The 26,084-nt window shown below is 42.4% G+C and overlaps 1 protein-coding gene across 4 annotated transcripts in view; it reads right to left on the bottom strand.

Moving 5' to 3' along the window:
* Window positions 1-26,084, bottom strand: part of LOC311298388 (RANBP2-like and GRIP domain-containing protein 5/6) — a 103,111-nt gene that overhangs the window by 14,233 nt on the left and 62,794 nt on the right. For all 4 annotated transcript variants that reach the window (XM_084421243.1, XM_084421244.1, XM_084421245.1 and 1 more), the window contains exon 17: window positions 25,812-25,950. In XM_084421243.1, coding sequence (XP_084277369.1) covers window positions 25,812-25,950 — 139 coding nt within the window. The remainder of the gene's footprint in view (window positions 1-25,811; window positions 25,951-26,084) is intronic.

Here is a 26,084-nt window from a genome sequence, read left to right as displayed (position 1 = left end):
GATGTGGGCGTGGCTCTCAAGTGTATGCAGATGAGCGGGAGCTGATTGGAGAAGACCTGTGTACGTCACCAGAGCTACACGTAAACTACAGCATAAGAATGAGGTAGGAAGCAACGACAGGTTTAGTGAAATCAAATCTCACTCACCATAGCATGCAGATCCACACACAATTTGTTAGCTGGTTAGAAGACTCACAACATCCAACTTGTACTTAAAGCCAAAAGAATACTTGAGTTAACCGTTTGCCATCTGAGCATGTGATGGGAACTGAGTGTGCTAACTGATAACAAGTGTGTTCAGAAGGTCCAAGTCAAGAAGCGTTTGTCCTGAACTTGATTTTGAAGGAGTATAGAAGATGACTCCTGGTCAGTGGAGTTTACTCAGGCCATGTCCACACTAATACGTTTTTGTTTGAAAACATCTTTTTCTCTCCGTTTTGGCCTTAAAGGGATACTTCACCTCTGGGAAGATGAATGTGTATTTAAAATGGGTCATTTATGTAGTAGAAATGTGAAATTATTTTTGAAGTTGGTGCCTTCTAGACTGAGAAAGACAACAACTCCCAGAATGCACTTGCTTCGCTGCCCTACAAGGCCACTCCCAAGCCATGCCTACCGGTTACAGAGGGTAGCTACTAGTTGACACGAAACTGAAAAGACGCCGTTTTATCGTGAGTCTCCGTGACGAGTCTGCCCGGGATTTCAAGATCGCCCAAAATGTCTGGGATTCGGGTTCTACAGTCACCATTCATTATGTTTACTGTGGCGAGCAGGACGAGGCTGAGGGCCGCGGGTGAACGGCGTGAGGCCGGTGGCGTGATTACTGATGAGCAGCACCTGTGAGACGCACCGGTCTCGTATCTCTCACAGAGGAGCGGGAATCTCTTAGCAATGCTAAAACGCACATCAACTTATCACTTGTTTAGCGTTCATGTAAACACTACATTCAGATTCACCAATCGTAAAGAATTCAGTTAGATTGAAACTAAAGGTGTGCATGTAAACAATGAATGGCGACTGTAGAAAGCAAAAGGTGAAAAAGAGGATGTAACCCCTACTACTCAGCTTTCTCCACAGAACAAGAGCCTGTTAGCTTAGCTTCCAAAAAAAGATGGCTGACACTATTTGTAGCGTCATCTGAGGATTTTTTCCAGACAAAAAAATACATAAATCTCTCGTCTCAGGGGGATATGAGGGAGGGAAGCACGGTAATTCAAAAATACTACAGGTTTTCTACTGATACAAAGCTTAATGCTAAATGCTGAAGTATCCCTTTAATGAAAACTAAGTTTTTTGAAAACGCACTCCAAAGTGGATAAATTTCCGTTTTCGCGTTGTAGTGTGGACTGTGAAGCCGGAGGTATTTGAAGAACGATGACGTAAGTTTAGTCACGTGACTCATATCGTACCAATAGATATTTATGTTTATACCGGCGGTTTTGTGCCTGCTATTCACTTTCACACTGTTGCTAAAATATGTTACTTTGCAAACTCTTCATATCACAGTCCTGCAAACATGACAGAATTTACTCACATTTGCTGTCCTGCGGCAAAACATGAGAGCAGTTTAGTTTTAGACCAAAACATATAATGGTGAGTGAGAGCGACCTGGACGCATCAGTGAATGGTGAGATATTTTGCTAAAATAAAATTATCCTGTAAGAAGAATTGCGCAATAACTGTTATTTATTTTTACGTCTGTATCATCTCAGTGAGGTTTTACCAAGTGGCAACCTCCCCGTCTCTCTATTGAAGCCAATACAGAAGTGACTTAAACAGCAATTCATCGACTGGCTGCTAGAGACAGGCTCCAAAAAGGAGTTAATTCCATATATCCCCCATATTAAAATGCCCAACTTTACAGCAGAAAAAAAATATATGTTTACAGCCTGCAACAAAAATTGGTTTTGGTCTATATAGCTAATTTTGCCCTTCATGAAAACTGTGAGGGGGAGATTTTTTTATAACTCACCCGTTTAAATTATATTAAGCCTTAAAGTTCTGCATAATTAAGGGCGTGGCAACTTGAGTGACAGGTGCATTGCCGCTGATGTCACTGCTAGCCGTTTGTCTGCTGTTAGCTGTCACTTCACCTCAGCTAATGTCAGCTGCTGAACTTGCAATCTCTGCAGTGTTTGTGCTTTTTTTCGGGATTATTTCATTCAATTTAATACACACATTACTTCGCCCACGGCTTTGGATTCCGTCGTTGTCGTTGAGTATCGTTCGAGAGAACACCCAGCGCTGGAATCCTCTGTGAACATGCACTAATGGATGTCAGACAATTTCGTTGCTTTTTGGAGTTTTCAGATTTAAAAACGTCTATAGATATAAAGGCTACACTCGTTCTGCAGTACCGTTGCTCTTCAGGAACATATAGACTACAATATGCTTATGTACCGTCAGATGCAATCCTGCAGGTGTCTGTGCTTTCTCAGTCCATGCAATAAATTCAAATCCTTGAATGAGCACGGACTTCTAGCACATTTACTTCAACTTCATAGGTAATATCTATGGTTTGAACCATTTGAGAGGTGGCCAAAATCAGAATTTAAAAAGGACTGAATAAAACTCTACGAACTTGACAAACGATGCCGCGCTGACGGACCATAGACTGTAAAAAAGATTGACTGGCATGTATGCACATAAATAACTGTCATTATCATTATTAATCCTCAGCTCCACTCACGCCGCGCCTCTTTGCCCAGTTTCCGTTATCCGGGAGTGACGCGGGGTGACACGAGGCCAAGATGGCGACAGCCGGCTCCGCCCACTTTAGGCTTCAAAAATACTCTTCAGAAACCTATGGGTGACGTCACGGACACTACGTCCATATTTTTTTACAGTCTGTAGATTTTATGCATGCGCAGTAAGGTAAATTTAGGGTTTTCAGCCGTTTTCAAAAACTTTCTCATCCACCTTGAAACATCGGAAAAAGCTAGTGTGGACGGAGAGAGTTTTTAAACGAAAACGTACTCAGTTACTAACGTAACCTCGGTTCTCTCTAGAAGAGGTCTCTCGTACTGCGTAATCTCTTACGCTATGGGGAAAACCTCTTTTCCGCGAGATTTTGAAGCCAAAAAATTATCCTTAATTTTGTAATAATGTATAACGCATTGCGGCAGCACGCAGACATAGGCGAGACAGCTCGCGCGCCTATTGGCTGCCCTGCGGCAACTGCAGCAGCCTATCGAGAGAGGCCCCTCGTGACATCAGATCCAATGAGGGCGCTTCGCGCCCACTGCGTCACGTCCCGCCGAAACGGGCGTGGCTTGGGCCTATAAATATAGCTCGACAGGCTGTAGAATCTGTTTTTTCATTGCTGAAGCGAACCAGAGCGTGATGCATGCACGGCAAAGATACGCAGTACTCGTTCCCTCTTCTAGAGAGAACTGGTTACGTTAGTAACCGAGTACGTTCTCTTACGAGAGGTCTCTCGTACTGCGTAATATCTTACGCTATGGGGAACACAGTGTAAAACGCCGTGCGTGCTGAGATCCAACACCAAAGTCCCAAGGGCAAGTGCCCGGGGCTCATATAGTGCATGATCATCAGGGACTCGCAGAGAGTCCGGGAAAGAGGGGCTGGAACAGCATCATTCCTGTAATAAGTAGCGTCCTGTAAGGAGCAATTATATAAATAGTGTTCCACACAGTCAGGGCGAAGACTCGGCCTGGTCTAATGAATATTACGGGTCTTACACACTGCCCATGGAGTTATTTAATCGATCAGCGAGCGGTGCTCGAGCAATTTCAGTATTCTGAGCCAATAGCATCGTGCATGATCATCAGGGACTCGCAGAGAGTCCGGGAAAGAGGGGCTGGAACAGCATCATTCCTGTAATAAGTAGCGTCCTGTAAGGAGCAATTATATAAATAGTGTTCCACACAGTCAGGGCGAAGACTCGGCCTGGTCTAATGAATATTACGGGTCTTACACACTGCCCATGGAGTTATTTAATCGATCAGCGAGCGGTGCTCGAGCAATTTCAGTATTCTGAGCCAATAGCATCGGGCAGACAGTACTGATTTTAGACCGAAAGCAGCTTAGCCTGCAAGGCAGGAACCTCTAGGTTATAAAACCTTATAAATGTAGACGGGGAGGCCCAGCCTGCCGCCATACAGATATCTTGCAAGGCAATCCCACTAGACCAAGCCCACGATGAGGCCATGCCTCTTGTGGAGTGTGCTCTGACACCTAACGGGCACTGCAGGCCCTTAGAAGCGTAAGCCAGCGCAATAGCATCAACTATCCACCTGGATAGACTCTGTTTCGACACAACAAGTCCCTTAGAACGTCCGTTGAACGAAACGAAGAGCTGCTCCGTCTGTCTGAAGACAGTCGAGCGAGACACATAAGCCCTTAATGCCCTGACCGGGCAAAGGAAGCTTGCGTCCTCCTCCTCGTTGGAGACCGGCAGGGCCGACAGGGAAATCACCTGCGCCCTAAACGGTGTGTTGAGGAATTTTGGAACATACCCGTGCCTTGGTTTGAGTATGACTTTCGAGTCATTTGGCCCAAACTCCATACACGTCGCGCTCACTGAGATCGCATGCAAGTCCCTCTACACGCTTTACTGAAGCGAGAGCCAGAAGAAACGAAGAAATTGAAAGACAAGTGTTTGATATCTATCGATCTGATTGGCTCGAATGGGGCACCTTTCATGGCTTCCAAGACCGTAGAAAGGTCCCACATGGGAACTGAGGGAGGTCTGGGAGGATTCAGCCTCTTAGCTCCTCTAAGGAAGCGGATGACCAGATCGTTCCTTCCGAGTGACTGGCCAAGCGTCGGTTTAGTGAACGCTGCTATGGCCGCCACATAGACCTTGAGCGTGGATGGGGTTCTGCCCTTATCCAGTAGCTCTTGCAGGAAGGAGAGAACATCCACAGTCTGAGGGGGAAAAGCCACGAGCTTTGCACCAGCTTGTGAAGCCCTTGGCTTGAGAGAGGAGGTCCTTCCTCACTGGTATTGGCCATGGGGCAGTGCTCGTCAGCTGCATCAGAACCGGGAACCAAGCTTGGTTCGTCCAGAACGGAGCCACAAGTAGCACTGAGCATCCGTTTTCCCTGATTCTCTCTAATACCTGAGGTAGGAGCGCAACGGGGGGAAAGCATAGAGCGGGCAGCGGGGCCAGACGTGGGCCAGCGCATCTCTGCTCTTGGAGAAAAACTCTGGACAGTGAGCGTTTTCCTGAGACGCGAACAGGTCTACCTTCGCTCTGCCGAATGTTTTCCACAGCAGTTGGACTGTCTGTGGGTGTAGAGACCATTCTGCTGCCGGAACATTGTTCCTGGACAGTCTGTCTGGTCCTGTATTCAGAAGGCTTGGCACGTGTGCTGCTCTCAGCGAGCGCAGATTGTGCTGAGCCCAGACCAGGAGGCGCTCCGCCAACCTGTGGAGGTTCCGTGACCTGATACCTCCCTGGCGATTTATATAGGCCACCACCGACGTGTTGTGTGAATGGACCAGAACGTGGTGTCCTTTTATCTGGGGACAAAAACGCCTCAGCGCGTTGTCGACTGCCATCATTTCCAAGCAGTTTATGTGTAGAAGCTTCTCCCGTTCTGACCACTGGCCGAAGAACGGTCTGCCCTCGAGCAGCGCTCCCCATCCCGAGGTGGAGGCATCTGTAGACACCACCTTCACACTCGAGGAAATCCCCAGGCTTACACCTGACCGGTACCAATCGGTCACCCTCCACGGTTTCAGAGCTGAGACGCATTTCTGATCGACCTTGAGGTGGAACAGACCGGAAGCCCATGCTCTGCGCGGTACTCACGCTTTTAGCCAGAACTGCAGTGGGCGCATGCGAAGCAGGCCCAACTGGAGTACAGATGACGCTGAGGCCATGAGACCCAGCATTTTCTGAAACTGTCTGAGCGGGACTATAGTGCTGCAGTGGAAGGATTCAGTCATGTGCTGAATGTCCAGTCTGCACTGTGGCGATAACTGTGCTGTCATAGACAGCGAGTCCAGTTCTGTGCCCAGAAAAGATATTCTCTGGCTGGGAGACAGTGAACTCTTCGCCCAATTGACTTTGAGACCTAGATTCTCAAGATGCTTGAGTAATATGGTCCTGTGTTCTATGAGCTCTGAGTGAGATTGAGCTAGAATCAGCCAATCGTCCAAGTAATTCAAAACTCGCATGCCCCGAAGTTTCAGGGGTGCGAGCGCCGCGTCCATGCACATTGTGAATGTACGGGGTGCTAGGGACAGGCCAAACGGAAGGACTGTGTATTGATATGCCTGGCCCTCGAAGGCGAATCTCAAAAATCGCCTGTGACGTGACGCTATTTGTATTTGGAAATATGCGTCCTTCAGATCTATTGACATAAACCAGTCCCCTTGGCGGATTTGCGAGAGGATTTTCCTGGTTGTGAGCATTCTGAACCGGCGTTTCGAAAGCGCTTTGTTCAGCTGTCTTAGATCTAGAATGGGTCTGAGACCCCCGTCTCTTTTCGATACCAGAAAATATCTGCTGTACAGACCCCCTTCGCTCTGAGCTTGAGATAAAGGCTCTATGGCCCCTTTGCTGAATAGTTTCGCAATTTTGGCTCAAAGTAGATGTGCTACTTCCTCTTTCACCGTAATTTCGATTCTCGCGTAACGGCGAGGGCGTCGAGCGAACTGTAGCGAACAGCCTCTCTTTATAATGTTCAGCACCCATTCTTTGCCCATGCACTGGCATGAATAGCTAGGGGTTGAATGAGATCTGTGCTCTGGTCGCGACATGGTGGCGACCGGAGAGCTTTGGTGTGCTGTAACATAGATGCCGTGCTTGCAGCGTTCGAGGCGGGGGGCGCACTGATGACAGCGGGCAGCCTGCCCGCGCTCGACTCTCCTATAGCGGTCTGCTGAGAGAGAACGAGCGAGGCGAGCCCCGTAGGGCTTGTCATGTCTGTGAGTGAATGTGGGCGCGGGACAACGGGCACATTTACTACGCTGAAAACACCGTCTGCTTGAACAGACTGTGTGCGCGTTGGTTTCGTTTTACAGAAACCATGGGACATGCAGTGTGTAGTGTTTGTGGGCACTGGGACGTGGGCACATTCACTACGTTTAATGCACAATCGACATGGGTCGATTTTATGTGTGCGAGCCCTGTGTGGCGGGCTGTGCTTGAGTATAGGAATGAGCACTGGGCTGTGGGCATTTTTACTACACTCATAACACCATCGGCCGTGGCCGGAATACCAGAAAATACACTCTTTCTGAGATTTATCTGGGTCACCGTAAGAATGGCGTTTGCGTGCAGGCAAGCGGGTTGAAGTACCGGCTTGTTTTCTGCTAAATACACTGGGACAGTCGCATTTACTGGAACTGAATGAGCGAGAAGTTTTGGTGGAAGCCTGGCCGCAGCGGGACTTGAACACGGTCGTTTTCCTAGGCGGGCTAGGAAGACTTTGAGGCCTTGGGCTTTACCTCAATCTCAACCTCAAAGGGCAAGATCCGTCGCGCTCCTCAGATCCGGCACGCTGATAGCCTCCGGTCCTTCCTCATCCAACTTACGAAGAAGGTTGGCCTGGAAGATTTGGAGGATGGCCATGGAATGCAGCACCGACACAGCCTGCCCGGCGGCGGTGTAAGCACGACCATGCATAGCTGAAGTCATGCGGCAGGCTTTAGACAGTAGCGCCGTCTTAGCACGCCGTCCAGCAGAGGGCGGGCAAAGATGGGCCGCTACGGCTTCTTCCACGGGGGGAAGAGAATGGTACCCCTTGTCTTTAGCACCGTCCACCTGGGAGAATGCCGTTGAGACAGAGGAACGCATTCTGGCTGAGGAGGGAGCTTTCCAAGACTTTGCGACTTCTTCATGAAGCTCAGGAAGAAAGGGCGCGGGTCTTGAAGACGGCGAAGCGCGGTCTCGCTGTAGAAAGCAACCCTTGTGCGCAGGCTCCTCGGGCGCAGACCACTCGAGGCCGAGGCTTGAAACGGCCGGCTCGAGCAGACGCATGAGCTCTGCCTCAATACTCGCTCTTTTTCCAGCCGCGTTTTTACGGCGCGGCGCCGCAGCGGGCAGAGGTGCAGACTCGGTGAAAGATGCCAAGCGAGTCCTCAGAGTCACCATGGGCATCAGCTCGCAGTGAGGGCAGCCGCCGTCAGTGAGCGCGAGAGCTGCGTGATCCTCACCCAGGCGGGAAACGCAGATGACATGGCAGTCCCCGTCGCTGATTGGGCTCGGCACGAGCCACAGCAAGAATGTGAGAAAGTGAACCTCACTTCTCACTGTTACGCACTCCCGCATTGACTGTGAATGGCGTTACACGCGAGAGCGATAGAGACTCTGGACATTTACACACGCACACACATACACCCACACGCTCCTTTATAAAAATTATGCCTTGCTTAGGCTAATTGTGTTATTTTGTGAAGGTATATGGATGGCTAATGAACACGGGGGGGGGGGGGGGGGGTTGTGTTTAAAGAGAAGGCTGGCGCGGGGCTATGCGCCATTAACGCATTCGCGTTGATATGTTTGTAGCGCGGTTAGTCCGCGATTTCATTCACTACACTCAAAACTAATTTGTCACTGCTTATATCTTCCTACTTTACCACCTCCATGACATGTAGTGCGGTACCCACTAGTTCATGTCCCATTTACTCCCTGTTTCTGTCTAAAATCCTAGTTAATTCATACATATTATGACTCACGCATTTCCTGCATCCCGGTCCGATTCGACTGCTCCTATGCGGATGCGCGCGCCGCTGTAGGGGCGGTATTTATCCCTGTCACAGGGCAGAGGGTGCAGAGCATTGTTCACAGGGGTGTTTGTTTGTAATAATGTTTTGTATGTATATGTGTGGTGTGAATAGGTGGAGTAAATGTTGTATTAAATGTAATGTAATGTTTATTTTCTACTTAGCTTATAACTTATTTATGGCGTTAGGCTAAAGATAATACCCTGAATGTTGGTATGGGCCAATTTGGCTTAATGCTTTGGCCTATTTAAGATGGCCTCATTCTGCATTAGAGAGAGAGAGGGTGAGTACTAGCTTGATGTGAGGCTAAGTACAAAGTGTTTGCTATACTATTGTTGGAAGCTAAAATCATTGTGCTATTTTGATTTATTTTTGATTATTTTGATTTCTTGACTTCTGAGTTAAAATATAAATAAACTTTATTTTATTTTTGGAACAATTGAGATCTGGTAGCCATCTTTTCCACCTCCACCATCGCAAGCCAGTGAGCCTACACATCCCAATACTTGGGGTGACGCTCGGTACCCCACATTTGGTGGCAGCGGTAGGATGGTACGCTGACCGACATTGGCTAATAGAGGAGGAAAACGGCGCCAGTCCCGGGGGAGAATGGCATATCGGCGGATAGCCAAAGGTGACCTGAAGGAGGTTGAGAAGGAGACAGATGAACTCCCAGATGGCGATGCTGGGGCCCAAGCATTGGGCGGAGACCAGACAGAGGGGACTGACCTAGCAACCCTGCGTCATCTCTTGAGAAGACTCTGCAGACACATGAGAGGGAGGCGTATAAGCAGGAGCAGCGCTGGAGGAGTGTGCAGATACAGCTGAACCAGTTAAGGGATGATGTGGAGGCAGAGAGGAGGCATCCGCTTACAGCTCCACCAGGGCCTCAACCAGGAGTGCCAGTTCAGCCGGCAGCACAAGCACCAGCAGCGCCGGTGGCACCAGCACTGGCACCGGCACCAGCAGCTCCAGTTCCAGCTCCGATTCAAGCTCCAGTGGCGCCGGTGGCACCAGCAGTACCTGCATCTCCAGTGGCCTGGGCCAGATTGGCCATTCCAAGGTTCGAGGAAGGGGACGACATCGAACAGTACCTCACCACGTTCGAGCGGCTGGCCACAGCTTACCGCTGGCCTAGAGAGGACTGGACAGTGTTTCTGGTGCCATACCTCACTGGGAAGGCCCGCAGCGCCTATGTGGCCATGGGTATGGACCGGTCGATGGAGTACGACAGTGTGAAGGAGGCAATACTGCACAAGTATGAAATCAACGAGGAGGTGTACCGGAGGAGGTTCCGTGAACCTGATGTCAGGCCAGGAGAGACCCCCTGTGAGCTGTACATCCGCCTCAGGGATTTATTTCAGAAGTGGATTAGGCCGGCAAATACGTCAGTTGAAGAGATCGCCGAGATGCTCATAATGGAACAGTATCTCCGCACTCTGACACCAGACATTCGAGTCTGGGTGAAGGAGCACAATCCCCAGAATGGTCAGAGGGCGGCGGAGCTGGTGGAGAACTTCATGGCGGCCCGACGGGGCCACAAACACTTCCGTCTGGAGTCACAGCCAAGACCAGCGGCCCGTGGTAGGTCTGAGGGCTTTGGTCAGGGGAGTGGTGCAAAGGCTAGTGAGCCCAGTAGAATGCCTGCCCGTAACTATTTTGTCCCAACCAAGCCCAGAGATAGCCTAGAGCCAAGAACCGGAGGTCCGGTGGTATGCTATTTTTGTGGTCAAGAAGGACATATAAAGCCTGAATGCCCGAACAGGAAGCCCAAGCACTCCAGCCATAGCTGTATTCCCCGTCCAGAAGAGGGCGAGATAGGTTTTAAGGGAAGGCTACAGACAATGCCGGTCCTAGTTAATGGGAAAGATGCTACTGCCCTGCTAGACACAGGAAGTACCCAAACACTTGTGCAGCCCCACCTAGTGGAGAAGAGGGACTTTGTGCAGGGTAGGAAGCTGAAGGGAGGCTGAGCCATCCTGTTGTAATAGGCCAGGACATTATTGTGCTACCAGAATTAGTGCAGTCCAGCAGGCCAGTGAATATGGTTGTTACTCAATCCCAGAGCCAAGCACAGGGCCCTGAGAAAGAGGAGACAGATGAGTCGACTGAGCCAAATAGCCTGTCAGAGTTGCCTTTTCCAGAGGGGGAGAATACCCCTCCAGCCAAAACATGGTGCCGAAAGACCAGAAGACAGCGGAGGCAGGCTAGGCTAGTGGGCGCCATGGAGAGAAATGAAGAGCTACAACTTACCCAGCCAGTGGATGATTGGGGTGAGGTCCCAGATAATTTTGAGCAGCTACAGAGAGAGGACCCCACTTTGCAGAAAGCGTATGACAGGGTCACACAAGTAGATGGTATGTCCACTGAGATGCCTACTTCACTGTCTGGAAAAGGCTATGTAGTGAAGGAGGGATTGCTTTACCATGAGCCAGGAGAGGGCAGAGCAGAGCAACTGGTGGTTCCTAGGCAGTTGAGGGAAACGGTGTTAGCCATGGGGCATACCATCCCTTGGGCAGGTCACTTGAGCAACACCAAAAGCTATGAGCGTATTGCAGCCAGGTTCTATTGGCCAGGGCTTTATAGTGAGGTGCAGCAATACTGTAAATCCTGTCCCAAGTGCCAGTTTACCAGCAAGAGGAAAACTAGCCCTTACCCCCTTCAGCCACTGCCGATCATAGAAGTTCCCTTCTCTCGCATAGCCATGGACATTGTAGGGCCCCTGGAAAGAACCCAAACAGGGTTCAAATACATATTAGTCATTTGCGACTATGCCACCCGCTACCCTGAGGCGTTTCCTTTGCGCAAGGTTACGGCTGGTCCAATTGCGCAGGCCCTGTTGCAGCTATTTTCCAGGGTAGGCATTCCCCAGGAAGTTCTAACCGATCAGGGCACCGCCTTCCTGTCAAAGACATTAAAACAGGTATATAGCTTGCTAGGCATCAAAGGCATCCGGACCACCCCATACCACCCTCAGACAGACGGGCTGGTTGAACGCTATAACCAGACTTTAAAGGGCATGTTGAGGAAGTTTGTAGCGGCCAATGGTAAAGACTGGGACCGCTGGTTGCCTTACTTGCTCTTTGCCTACCGGGAGGTACCCCAGGCCTCCACCGGCTTCTCGCCGTTTGAACTTCTGTATGGGAGACAGGTGAGGGGGCCTTTGGATGTCCTGAGAGAAGCCTGGGAGGGACCTCAGACCCCCAAGTCCCACAGTGTCCTCATGCATATCCTCAAAATGAGGGACAAGATGGAGGAAATGACCGAGCTGGTGCGGGCTAACCTGGAGCAGGCCCAAATGCTCCAGAAGGCCTGGTATGACAAGACTGCCAGGCAGAGGCACCTCAACCCAGGCCAGAAAGTTTTGCTTTTTCTGCCCACCTCGGAAAACAAACTGCTTGCTAGGTGGCAGGGTCCGTACGAGGTGGTGCGGAAAATGGGTCCGGCCACCTATGAAATTGACCTTCCTGGGAGAAGAAAACCCAGACAGACCTTTCATGTCAACCTCCTGAAAGAAAGGCATGAGAGGGCCGTACAGCCATCATTACAACTCCGGGTGCAGGCAGTGATGGAGGAAGAGGAGAGTCCTGAGCAATTTTTCCCCACCAGTCAGCCAGCATCTACCCTGGAGGTATCCCACTTGACCTCCCAACAGCAGAGGGAGCTACAGATGGTGGACAACCAAAATGCCTATTACCGCCGCGCCAGCTGCCGCGGCGAAATCACCGCGGCGAAAATAAACCAGCCGCATTTCAAAGTCGTTCCCGAAATGACCGCCAGGTGGCGCAAAGGGACATTGTGCAAAACAGCAGCAATTGCCGTATTTTAAAATGTAAGTGGGTTAAATATAAAACCCTAAGCCTAATATGCATATTTTTCATATATAAATAGGCCTATTAGGCTACAACAGAATAGAACCAAAGATAGAATAAATTTTAGAACTGAAAAAATAGAATCAAAAGTTAAAAATAGAGACGATATTAGGAGCAATGACACGGAATATTTTTACTATTCTATTGAGGAATTAGATAAATGAAGAGCTCTCGTGAGTGATACAATTACATAGTAATTTATAGTGATTTCAAAAGCAGTCCTTAAAAAAAAAAAAATAATAATACATGGAGTAGTGTGGCATAATTTTTGAGAGATTACTCGGAACGCGTTTTAGTTAAGATCCTGGTTTCAATGCCCTTAATGTATATAGGCTAGGCTACTGCTTTAAAAAAATGTCACAACGCGTTTTGAGATTGTTTTGGATTAAACATTGAAGTTTAAAATGTAGTGTTTTGGCACACCAGGCCGAGTGGCGTTATGCATTGTTCAAAAATCAGGTTTTATTCTGGCATGTTGAATTGGCGTTAGATTATTATTATTATTATTTTTTTTTATTTATTAGATTTAGATTTTAGATTTCGTTAGATTTATTTTTCTCATAACTAAAATAGCTAAAATAACTAATATATGCCTTGTCTTAATATGACCTACTTAATATAGGCAATAGGCATATAATAGCCTATATAATAAATTAGCAAAACTTGGCCACTAAATATTTAATTTTCAATTATTTTAATTATCACAATTAAGTTTTAATTTTATTAAATTGAACAAGCGCAACAATCAGCATTTAATCAAATATTATAAAAGATGTATTATTAATAATAATGTTATTTCAACATAATATTTCGTTTTTTCGACATAATGTGTGCCTGCAACAAGCAAGATGTGTATTTGTAAATCCGGTGATGCGTGCATTGATTTTTATCAATAAACTAGTGTTTTCTGACAGTGTCGTCGACTGCAAAGATGAAGTTGACGATCGCCATATTTGTAGTGAACGCACCTAGAGAGAAATGCACATAAAGACATAATCAGAGAGTAGCCTTTTTCTTTTCGTTTTGAATTATTTCGTTTGAAGACATTTCAAGCTTTGTGTATTTGATGTATTTATCGTGTCTGTGTGAGGCATACGCTGAGTTTCGTTAAGTTAGGAGGATGAGATGCGCTCCAGCTGACGTGCAATGCAAGTGACCGTGCGGGCGCCTCCATGATTAGTGTCTGTTATATTTGCTTCTCTTACTTATTAAATCCAGGCAATTTTGATGATTTTTTTTTTTAAATTAAGATACAATTTATAGAAAACGAAATTCACTTTAAAGAAAGGTTTTCTACTAAACAAAACTTAATGAAGTGGTCAAAATCATGTCTGACCCACTCCATATCCATCTCTCGATATAATGCATCCTATCTTACTCGTGCTGTTCACTTTTCATATTCAACATAGATGGAAAAAAATAACATTATAATATTTTAACAAATATGATACTAAATTAGATTATTTAATGGCTACAACAGTATAGTAGGCCTATAGACTCTATTTGTACAAATTGCTGCACATTAATTTAATTAAATGAAACCTTGTAACGAATTCACATTGTAGGGTAGACTGTGTACAGTTGAGACACCTTAAATAACTTGCGTTCGCAGCAAGCACAAGTTGTGATTTTTGCTGTGCACTTGCATATTAGTGTCAGCTGGGAAGGAAATATAGAGACTAGACCTCTTGGAACTTTAATTGAATACATAGCGTTGGTAAAGCATACTGAAATTACATCCCTACAAATTTATTAGGCCCTACTGAAAATAAATGTATCGAATTTAAGCAAAGTAGCCTAAATGTTAAGACTGTAAGCCCTTTGCTTTTTTACGTATAGCCTATAAAGGACTCTTATAGCCGACTTTGTGTTAATTTAATTTGTAAAGGATTTTTTAACTCAAACATTAACACTGAAATAAATGAAACTAAATTATTGTAAAAAAATTTGGCACACCACGACGAGTGGCGCTATGCATTGTTCTAAAGCCAGGTTTTATTCTGGCATGTTGAATTAGTGTTGGACAAACGCGGCGGCACGTTCATTTGAATGAAGAGCGCTTCTCGCTCGTGTGAGCGAACACACACTGGAACGTTAGGCCATGAAGCAACGAGTGAATCGTGGCCGAGTGGTTGAATTTACGATACGATCATTTAGATGACACGGGTTCGAATCCCGAACTAACTTGGACTACTGATATTTTTATATTAGCCTATTAATGCATTTTATAGTCTATTGTTGATGCAGAGAGATTTGTCTAGTTCTAAAACATAGTTTTTTTGCTTATAGCCTATTTACAAAATAAAATCACCATGCATTTCCATTTTATACTAAGGAACAAATATTATACAATGACTTTACTTCTGTAGCCTATAATAATTCCAATCGTAATTTCAAAAGCAGTTCCGTTAAAAAAAAAAAAAAAAATATATATATATATATATATATATATATATATATATTAGTGCTGTCAATCGATTAAAAACTTTAACTAGATTAATCACAAATTTTTTCTGTGATTAATCGCAATTAATCGCAATAAAAAAAGAAATGTTTTTGTACGTTTTTAATATATTTTATAATGTAATAATTTCACAGTTAATCAAATTAATGTAGAAACAACATAAAGACAGTATATTTTAAATACTTGTTTAATGGCATCTTTTTATGAATGAAGGCCAGTATTACTGATATTAATACAGCTAATGATTTTTTTTTCTTTTTCACATTTATTAGGCTTCAAAAATATAACAGTTTTTAATTTAAGTGAACTTAAAACAATGCTAACATAAACCCATAATAAATGTCATATTTATTCGTGCCCTTCCTGTCTTAACAGTTAGGAAATATACAGAAATTTAATAAAGTTATCAAAGTTATATGCAGTCTGCACTGCATAAACTATAAATTAAATAGTTAATCCTTATTAAAGCTACAAAAGTTATTTAGTCAACAGCAGTGAGTCATTTTCTCTGTTCCCTTTGTTCTTTAACTTTACTGACAGGAAGCTTTATTGGCTGCTGTCCCTTTAAGAGCAGACACACACACACACACACGCGGATCTCACCGTTTATATACTGTCTATGGATCTCACACGCGCGCCTCATTCTCTCGCAACTCTTTGTTCATTTTAGACTTTATATAAATCATTTAAGACTGCTCTTATGAGGATAATCGACAAAACGGACATTTTGGGATTGTTATTGTTATTGTTAGTTCAAGCGCGAAAGAGAACTGGATTCTGGCGCCCTGTCTATGTGTGTGTGTGTGTGTGTGTGTGTCACATAAGGACATTCACAGACAGCGCATTCTCTTTTGTCTTGCCGCGCTTGAAATGTTTAAAAGCATTTAAATGAATAAGAGCGTGATCATAAAATGTAAAGCTAGCCAACGGATGGCAGAAAAGACGGATGCTGCGTTAATTGCGTTAAATATTTTAACACGTTAAACCAGACAAAAATTAATCGCATGCGTTAACGCGTTAACGTTGACAGCACTAATATATATATATATATATATATATATATATATATATATATATATATATATATATATATATATATATATATATATATACATATATATATATGACGTTTAAACGACAAACAATAAAATCAGAACCAGTATTCTTTTTCGTTCATGGTTCCAGTGGCAGTAATGCATCCACGGCTTTTCAAAATGTCACAAAGCCTTTTGAGATTGTTTTGTATGAAATATTTAAGTTTATAATGAAGTGTTTTGGCACACCACGACGAGTGGCAAACTCTTTGTTTTGTTTTGCAAACTCAGCTAGCCTGTGGGGGGTTTGGAGAAGGCAATAGTTGCTTTATCGTGGGGGTGCAGGACAGAGGTGTTAATGTTCCGTCTTTCATATGGAGAGTGTCGGAGCCAGCCTGATGAGCAGGCAAAGGCTAAATTCTTTTAAGGATTAATTAATCTCAAAATCTCCAAAAGTCCATAGCCTATGTACAGTAGGCCCTATATCTTATTAAATTATATATTGTAGTTTTATTGATTGTATTTAAAGATTTTCCACACACAATTTCAATTTAGCAGATAGAGCTCTTTAATTCGCGACCCACCTCGTTTTATTGTAAGGTGAATTCAGCAAGGCATGTTGTATCTTTGAAGGAACAAAAGCTATTTGTTACAGTTTTTTCTTTCGTGATTTGTGTGGATGACACACAGCGACATATACAGTATTATCAGCTGTATGGTGTTTTTTACGCTGAAATGCTTAATTTCGAGAAAGACCCGCCGTGCGCAGTGAGGGAGACCAAACTTACTAAAAAAATACCCAGCGCGAGAGAGGCAAAGAAAAACGCCTGTTCTTAATTTGTTGCTTTGAACTTTTTTCGTTTTGTACCGTTTTAATTTTATAATTTAGCTGCAATTTCTTTGACAATAGAAATTTAAAATGTTGCAAGAATAAGATTCTGTGTTTCTTATTTTGCATCACAAAGGGAATAAACTCTATCGATGCAACCCTGTTTAAATAAATAAACTGTCCCGACACTTTATTCATACCTTGAAATGTGCGATGGGTTTTCAAACTTAATTAATTTTCTTTTTCTTTTACATTTCCATTGTTTATTTTTTAATTGAAAACAATACTGTATTGAAAGTATTTTTCTGATTTGTTCGATCTGTTTTGAAAAATGTCTTCCGTTGCTTTGGCCGGGTATTACTGTCAGTCATCTCAATCTCGTGAATGATTCACACACACAAAAAAATAATTTAGCAGATTAAAGACGAGCTTCATCATCTTCATTTTCTGGTGCAATCGGCTGACAGTCTTCCTTCATCAGATTCATCAGTGTCGTCTTTGCAGCGGCTCTGGAATGCAGCAAATTTATGTTGTAATGTACAATTGATAATTAAACAAGACGATTGACTTTAATAAACAGATGCATATTTAAGCATCAAGAACGGAAAAACATCAACACTGTCGGCTACACTGAGATTCGATCTCAGATCGTTAGAAGCTCCGAGAGGCTATTGTTAATGCATTGACCACAGAGCTATCGTCTGAATAGCCTAGATCAACTACTGTTTGTTCGGGATTTGAACCGATTTGAATTCGGCCACGAAACACTAATGTATTTTTACATATTTTGCTTTCGTTAATGTTAACCAATTCTGTTGTAGCATAATAGGCCTATATATTTTCCCTAAAAGTTTGTTTTATTCTCTGCTTTGTTTGTTTATATTTTTACATATTCAATCAGTCTGATTTTTGTTCAAATAATGAAAAAAGTTTTTTTTTTTTTTTTTTTTTTTTTTTTTAAATAAACAGATAGGAAACTTACCTTTTAAAATGCCGCAGTTGCTGCTGTTTTGCCCTGTCACTTGCGCCACCCGGTATAGCCTAGTCATTTCGCGAACGACTTTGAAATTCGACTGGTTTATTTTTGCCGCGGCAGTAATAGGCATTGTGGTTGATTCTTTATTAATTAATTCAATTGATAATCATAACAACATGTAAGCCTATTTAATTCTGAATATAACAAAGAATGCTTAAACCGACTAACATCGGTTAGTAACTGCAAGTCCTGAAAATGTTTTAATTTTACGGTAAATTATTTTAATTTATTTCACTGTTATGTTTCAGTTAATAAATCTACAAACACATTAAAATAACACGAAGTAAATGACAAGTAACCTATTGACATAGCCTTTCTAAATTATAGAAAAACTGGGCACACAATGTTAACGTGTGTCTACTTTGTTTAAATTTAATGAATTTGAATTCGTTTAACCACAATATTTATCTTGAATTTATCTGTGACCTCAGCTCAGATTACTGCCGCGGCAGATTACGTCATAAAGAGAATAAACTGACACTTTTCAAAGTCTGTGATTACAGCGCCACTCAGCGGTAAAAGGCAGCAAATACACATCCCAATTTTGCCGCCGCGGGAACGGCGGCGGTAAAAGTCTCATTCTGGTTGTCCACCATCTGTAGAAGGAATTATCCCTCCTGACCTATTTCCAGAGGTGGGTAGTAACGAAGTACATTTACTTCGTTACATTTACTTGAGTAGTTTTTTGGAAAAATTGTACTTTTAAGAGTAGATTTGAATGTGGGTACTTATTACTTTTACTCGAGTACATTTCTAATGAAAAAAATGTACTTTTACTTCGTTACGTTGGGCGATGTTCCTCTCGTTACTTTATTTTAATGCAATATGTGTTGTTAAATGCGTAAGTGCAATGTATCTTTTTTCTGGGCTTGAGCGATGCTCAATTCACAAATGAATCACTCTTTTGAGTCGATTCTGTTCAAAGACTTCATCAAACAAGTTGGCAGAACTGTCTAAATCGGTTCGCGAATCAGTTTGAATGAACTGTTCAGTTCCTGCACGCACTGAATCGTCTGAAGCGATTTCAATTCACACTCGACTCTGAGTCGTAACAGGAAGATTTAAGGACATCAAGAGCGTTGGATGAAGTGGCCGTGGACCTACAGTACAGTCAAGTGAGAGCAAATCTGCAAATGCATCATATATTTGCCAGCGATGAAGATCTTTATTAGTTGAACATCTTCGTAAGCTGTCTGTGAATGAATGATTCCACAGGACGATATATTCGATTTCATTTCACTCAGGTAATACATTTTACAACCAAACAGATTATTACGCCATGATAGCACTACTAGAAAGTATGACATTACCCGTTTTTTGGACATATACATTAATTTATACATTAAATAAGATACCATTGCCCACCGTTTATGAACACCCGCCATCCCGCGGTAGTTTGTGTGTATTGTTGCGCAGTGGCGTGCGAACTCGACTTGAAAACGAATGCCTTTAATTGCCTGCCGTAGACACAGGTAACCAGTTTAAACATGCTTGCAGAAATATACATTTGATTATATTTTGGAGAACCGACAGAAGAAGATTCGTCGATGTACTTTTTTTATTTTTTTATTTTTGTGTTCAGATATTCAGTAGCAGTCATGAGCGCGAGCACATGTGAAGAGTTTTATCTCTTTCTTCTCTGTGTCAATTGCATGCCTTTGAATGCAACACTCTGCAGATTCACTTTATTTCGACATTGTCTAATAATCCAAATGTAGTTGTATAGTTATATTACTATTATACAAACCAAAGGACAGGCAATGATTTTCTTTTTCGGGCTACAGATGGGAGAAAATGCTTTTTGTTGCAAAGAGAGCCAATCTACTTATGAAAATAATAGCCTAGTCATTTAAATAAAAATAAATAATCGAAATAATATAATTTTATATATATGACGACTTCAAATGCAAAAGCCTCTAAGTACCATCTGAAATTTTCTTCTAAAAGAGCATTTTTATCAAGCTTGTACGTTTATGTTCAGTTATTTCACTTAAATGGCAATGAAAAGTACCTATTAATTGTCATTAAAGTGAAATTACTGAACTTAAATATACAAGCTTGATAAAAATGCTTGTTTTAGAAGAAAGTTTCAGATGGCACTCAGAGGCTTTTGCATCTGAAGTCTTCTTCATATATATATATATATATATATATATAAAATCCGAAGTAAGTTACTCGCTACTTGAGTAGTTTTTTCATTGGATACTTTTTTACTCTTACTCAAGTAACTATTAAGATTATTACTTTTACTTTTACTTTGAGTAAATATTTCTATAAGTACTTGTACTTTTACTTGAGTACAGTTTTTGGGTACTCTACCCACCTCTGCCTATTTCAGGAAAAGCTGGGATTTACTTCTGTGGTGGAACACTCCATTCCACAAAAAAAAACACTACCCCAATACGCCAAAGGATGTACCGGGTTCCTGAGCGTCTTCTGCCGTCTCTCAAAGCCGAGGTGGAGGAGATGCTGGCCTTGGGGGTAATTGAGCGCTCTTCCAGTGAGTGGAGTAATCCTGTGGTGCTAGTGCCCAAAAAGGATGGCACTATGCGCTTTTGTATTGACTTTCGGCGGGTGAATGCCCAGTCTCACTTTGACGCTTACCCCATGCCTAGGCTCGAGGACTTGATCGAGCGCCTCGGCAAAGCATCCTTCATCACTACCTTGGATTTATGCAAGGGATACTGGCAGGTACCTTTGGCCAGGACAGACCGCCCGTACACTGCATTCCGGACCCCGCAGGGTCTGTTTCAGTTTGTGGTGATGCCATTTGGCCTGCAGGGGGCGCCAGCCACTTTTCAAAGACTTATGGATATTGTGTTGGCATGGACAGACTCTTTTGCTGCTGCATACCTGGATGACATAGTGGTGTACAGCGCCACCTGGAGGGAGCATCAGCATCATCTAGGTGAGGTGTTGCAGCGCATTCAGCGAGCAGGACTGACCATCCACCCAAAAAAGTGTACCATAGCCAGTTCGTGAACGGATCATTGTTTTGAACCGGTTCTTTTTAGTGAACCAGTCGAACCAGTTCACCAAATCAGACTGAATCGAACGTATAGGTACAGCGGTTCTCGAGTCAACAGTTTTTGAGTCAACAGTGCACAAACGGTTTCTTTTGGACACATTCGATACTGAGAACAGATGAGCTGCAGATACTGATCATGCGCGATAGCACCATCTGAACCGAACGGTTTCTTTCGTACAACTGATGCTGTGCTGATACTATAAGCTAGTGTTGTAGTCAAGACCACCTAAACCAAGATCAAGTCATGACCAAGACCAAGACCGATCTCAAATATTACAACACTACTATAAGCACGGGTGAACCAAGGTCTTGAATGAGCGGGCGAATTTGGCGAAATGTACGTTTATTTAGTTTTAACTAGTTTTATTAACCCTCTATTAACCCTCGCCCGCGCGTTTTGCTCGTTTTTTTTTTTTTTGCAATGAAAAATAAACACAAAATGCTCTGTTAATTTTGATCTTTAATTTTCGTGTTATACATCAATCAATCCTGTTCAGTTTCTATTTTTTTTCTGTATACTCACAATAAAAACAAAGTGTTTTGCTTTTTGACAAATAAAGAAACTTTAACATGATGCGATTTCTGCCTTCTCTCTGTCAGTAAACTCCCATTTGAAACGCGTTCGAAAATGATCTATAACTCCGCGAAAATTCAGTCATACAGGCAAACAGACCCACGGGCATAAAGCTTGAGATCGCAGCTTTTAAATGAAGTCATTTATATAAAAAACAAATATTATCAGCTTCTGTAATCTGTATAAAAAGAGAGCGATTCCAGTCGAGCTCATTACGAGCTCATTGACTTTAATTCGTTCACGCCTACTCACGGAGCGCGCTATTCACAAGATAATGTGCTAAGCCATCTATGCAAAACAGGTAAACGCCCCCAAGCAAATGCATTAAACGCTTCAAGTTTCATCATTCAGTCACCTGCGCGTTGGGAAGATGACACGATACACCGGTGCGGAAGCCCTTCAGCTCGTCCTGGATACTAGCGACGAAGAGTCCAGATTTTCATCAGAAGAGGAGCGCGACTACTCTGATGACGACCGTTTGTATTTTGAAGAGCGAATTGATCCAGCCGTGGATAGAATTTCGGATGAGTAAGTATTTATTCTTACTTGCATTAGTTGACAAGCTATTCAAAACATGAGCTTACATATTATACTGGGTGGACTTGCCATCCAGAGTATTAACATTTGATATCTACCTATATTCAACACGATCTAATGAAAGTGCATATCTATACCATGAATTTAATATATCGTACCATTTCAACGTCAAAAATGTTTTGTTTTGTTTTTTTTGTGTACATATGCTACACCCCTTGGTTAGGAAATTTGTATTTGTATGTGTAGCCTAAATGATATGTTTAGATCATTATGTATGAAAGATAGAATTTAGAAATTATTTTAGAAAGTAGGCCTAGTAGGTGTTTAGATTATATTTTGACTATATAAATGCTGAATCATTATCATTAACGATGCATGCTCGCAAATATCAGTTGTAAATGTGTGTAAATGTGCTGAAATGTGTAAATATACCCAGTTAATGAAGTGCACAAATGTGTTAGGCTAATGTTTGCGGTGTGCCTCTCCGGTAATGGCCCATTGACACGCATATAGGCTTATTGCACGCGTCTAAAATTATTTACATCAGTTATTCATTATAGACTAATGCTACTATAGTTATATTTATGTAATAATATTTTTCAACTTTTTTAAAAGGAATGTAGCTTCATCACTACCTCCGCCTGCAACTCGGAGTGCGCTTAGCAACACAGTCAGAAATCAGAAAGAGTAAGTACATATTTACCTACTATTTTACAGATGTTAGTTACATTTTGTTTATATACTTAGTGATGATACAAATGTAGCCTATATGTGCCTGTGTGGCTTTGCAACAAATGTGTTGTTATATGCACAATATAACAATTATAAAAGAGCTTATATTGTGTTGCTTTATCAGCATTGCTAAATGTCCATCAGTTATGCATGTGCTGGAATAGTACTCTGTAAAATATATGATAAAAATAGTTTTCAACTTTAAACAAAATTACAATAAAACAGATTGAAAAACAAAACATTTGAATCTCCTCATTCTTTGTTAAGGCTGCCTCACTTGATGGCCCATTAGCACTTGGGGGAGCGTCTATGTCACACCCCTGGTCTGAATCTCATTAATATTGATGACCCATTACCACTCCCACGCATAAACCTCTTCTGACAAAAAAACTGTTTTACAATGTTTAAATCAATGTAGTGTTTTATGTGAACAATTAGGCAGGATGATTTTCACATAATTTTGAAGCTAGAACTCAAAGGGACAACATCAATTAGTCAAAAGTCTTGTGGACACATATTTAATATGTGTTTTGTGTTCTTAAATCAGCAACTTTCATTTTATTTTTTTCCAATAACCACGCATAAACATTATTCTCTTAAAAATACAAACATCTACATACACGTTGCTCGCATATTATGGTAGCCCTGTTTGTGCTATATAGAGTGAATTTACACCTTTGCCATTAACATGTTTATAAATAACTGAAAAAAAAGCACAAATATCAAGGCATGTCAGAACATCTCAAGGACCCCAAAAACAGCTTGGTCCCCAGAGGGTTAAATCTCCTCATTCTTTGTGCAAGGTTGCTCAGAATGATAGGGCCTGATAGCTCCTAATAGGGCCGTTAGGGGAGGGTCTTTGTCTTTCTCAGGTGTGAAAGCCATACATATTAATGATGTGTTCACGCCTCCCGCATAAAGCTTTCTTACACAAAACATGTCTTGCAAATTTTAAATCAATATATTGTCTTATCTGAATGAGCAGTCAGGGTGATTTTCACATAGTTTTGGAGCAAATATTCTAGGCTACGTGATACAATTTTCAAAAGTCTTGTGAAGAAATAATCAGTATGGGTTTCATGGCCTTATTTCAGTGACAATTTTTTTTTGTGTTTTCACAAACCACGCAGAAATGTAATTATCTCAAAACTACAAACTTTTACATACATGCTGCTGATATATTATTGTAGCAGAGTTTGTGCTGAATACAGTGTAATCAGACTTTAGCCATGAAAATGTCACAAGTAACAGAAATAAGCACAAATGTCAGAGCATGTCAGAACACCTCCAGGGCCAGAAAACACCTCAGACCCCAGAGGGTTAATTATGTCTTAAATATTGTATACACAAGTGGTTCTAATTTTTTTGGTGATGTCACCATTTAGAAGTGGAACTTTTTTTTTTTTGCAGTAAACCAGAGGGTCTACCATGCGCATAGTAAATCGATCACCAACAATCTTTTTGGGTGGAAATTAATGTAAACACAGATATCAGATACCAGTTGTGTCTAAAGGGAATATAAAAAGGCGGGCCAAAACAATGTAATAGGAATTAACGAGAATGACCCTTCATTGGTTCTCGCACGTCAAGGGAACATGGTTGAGCTTCCATTTACCACAACTGATGTGAGAGTTGATGAATATTTATGTGAGAATAAAAGCCTAAATTAAATCTCTTCATCATAAAAAGTGATCAAGTCTCTTCATATAATTTGGACTAAACCACACAATTCATATGGATTAGTTTTACAATCTCTTTATGAACTTTTTGAAGCATCACAGTGGTAGTTGCATAGCTGTCATTGAGGGATAGAAAGCTCTCAGATTTCATTTAAAACATCTTTAATCTTACATTATCCATGAAACCCAAAGATGAGAGGATGAGGATTGTAAACTTCAAGCTCAAATGGCACATAAAAGCACCATAAAATGATTTAATTTTAAAATTAAAAATTGAGTCTTTTGTATTCAGTTGGTTGCTTTGTGGAAACATCGCAATTTGAAGTCGTTTTCACTCAAATTCTTATCCTCTCTCTTCAAATCTGGTGTGCCAGCAAGAACATTTGTTTGGTTGAATAAGCACACTGAAAAAAACTGCACAAACCTCATTGGTTCGCATGTGTCGTAGAAAATTTAAACTGTATATTAAACTAACCATGTTTCTAACATCTAACCTTATTTAACATCTAACAATGGAATAGGATGTACTGTACGAAACCAATGGAAAACTTGTGTCTTTGACTATGTGCGTATGTATGTAAAAATAACACAGTTTTGGGAAATTAAACTAGACAGTCTGTTAGAATCTTGTGATTACAGATGAAGTCACCGCAAGATCAGAGTTTGCTTTACCTAGTAACAGAGGGGTTTGCATATGAAGAACCAATCAAATAGTGGGGATATTATGTAATGCAGCCTGACATTATGTCATACCTCTATACTATAAAAACTGTTGTATATGTGTTTTACGGTGGGATGTCTCAATGGAATTTGTCTGAGATCCTCCGGCCTTGATTCTTCTTGGGAGAGTTTCTCTGAGAACTGCTCGAAGACTCTCCCGGCCGTTATTAAAGCATTTAGAGGACATTTGCTGAAAGTCTGTCTGTTCATTTCTGCTGCGCAGCAGGTCAGTTTAGGGAATCAAGTAAGTTAGAGTAAGAAACTCGGCCAGATGTCGACTGAAGACGCAAGAGCTGGAGTATAAAGGTTATTAAGTGTCGATTGTAGACGCTCTGTGTCGATGAGTAGACGCAACAGTTTTATTATTTATTAAGTGTCGATTAGTAGACGCTCTGTGTCGACAGTAGACGCAACAGTTTTATTTCAGATAGTCAGGATAGAGGAAATTCCTTTAAACATGTCTATTGCTGTGAGATTGTTGGTATATGTGAATGTTGAAAGTGAACAAGATTTGAGATGTGTTGGGGGGGCACACATTGAGAATCACTGGTATACACAAATTTAAAAGACGGCAGATTTGGGGAATAAAGCAACTAATTGAACTGACCAGTAAGAGGAGCACCATGGAATGCCTGTGCTCCAGGAAATCCATCCTGAAGTCCTTCTGCAGGATAACTATCTCTGTACGTCCTATATGAGGATGCTGTCGCTTCAGGGGAATTAAGGCGCAGGTCATGAACCTCATTCTGTGAGACGGAAAACAAAACAGAATGTTACAAACCCTAAAATCTGAAACTTGTCTGTACCAATTTCACAAAGAGCTGCTGACCAGTTTCACATGGCTGAATTTAAAACCACCAGAAAAATAATCAAAAACTAA

The sequence above is a fragment of the Rutilus rutilus genome (assembly GCF_951802725.1).
Source record: "Rutilus rutilus genome assembly, chromosome: 10".
In the NCBI taxonomy this organism is placed as follows: Eukaryota; Metazoa; Chordata; class Actinopteri; order Cypriniformes; family Leuciscidae; genus Rutilus; species Rutilus rutilus.
This window is presented reverse-complemented; position numbering and strand designations above follow the sequence as displayed.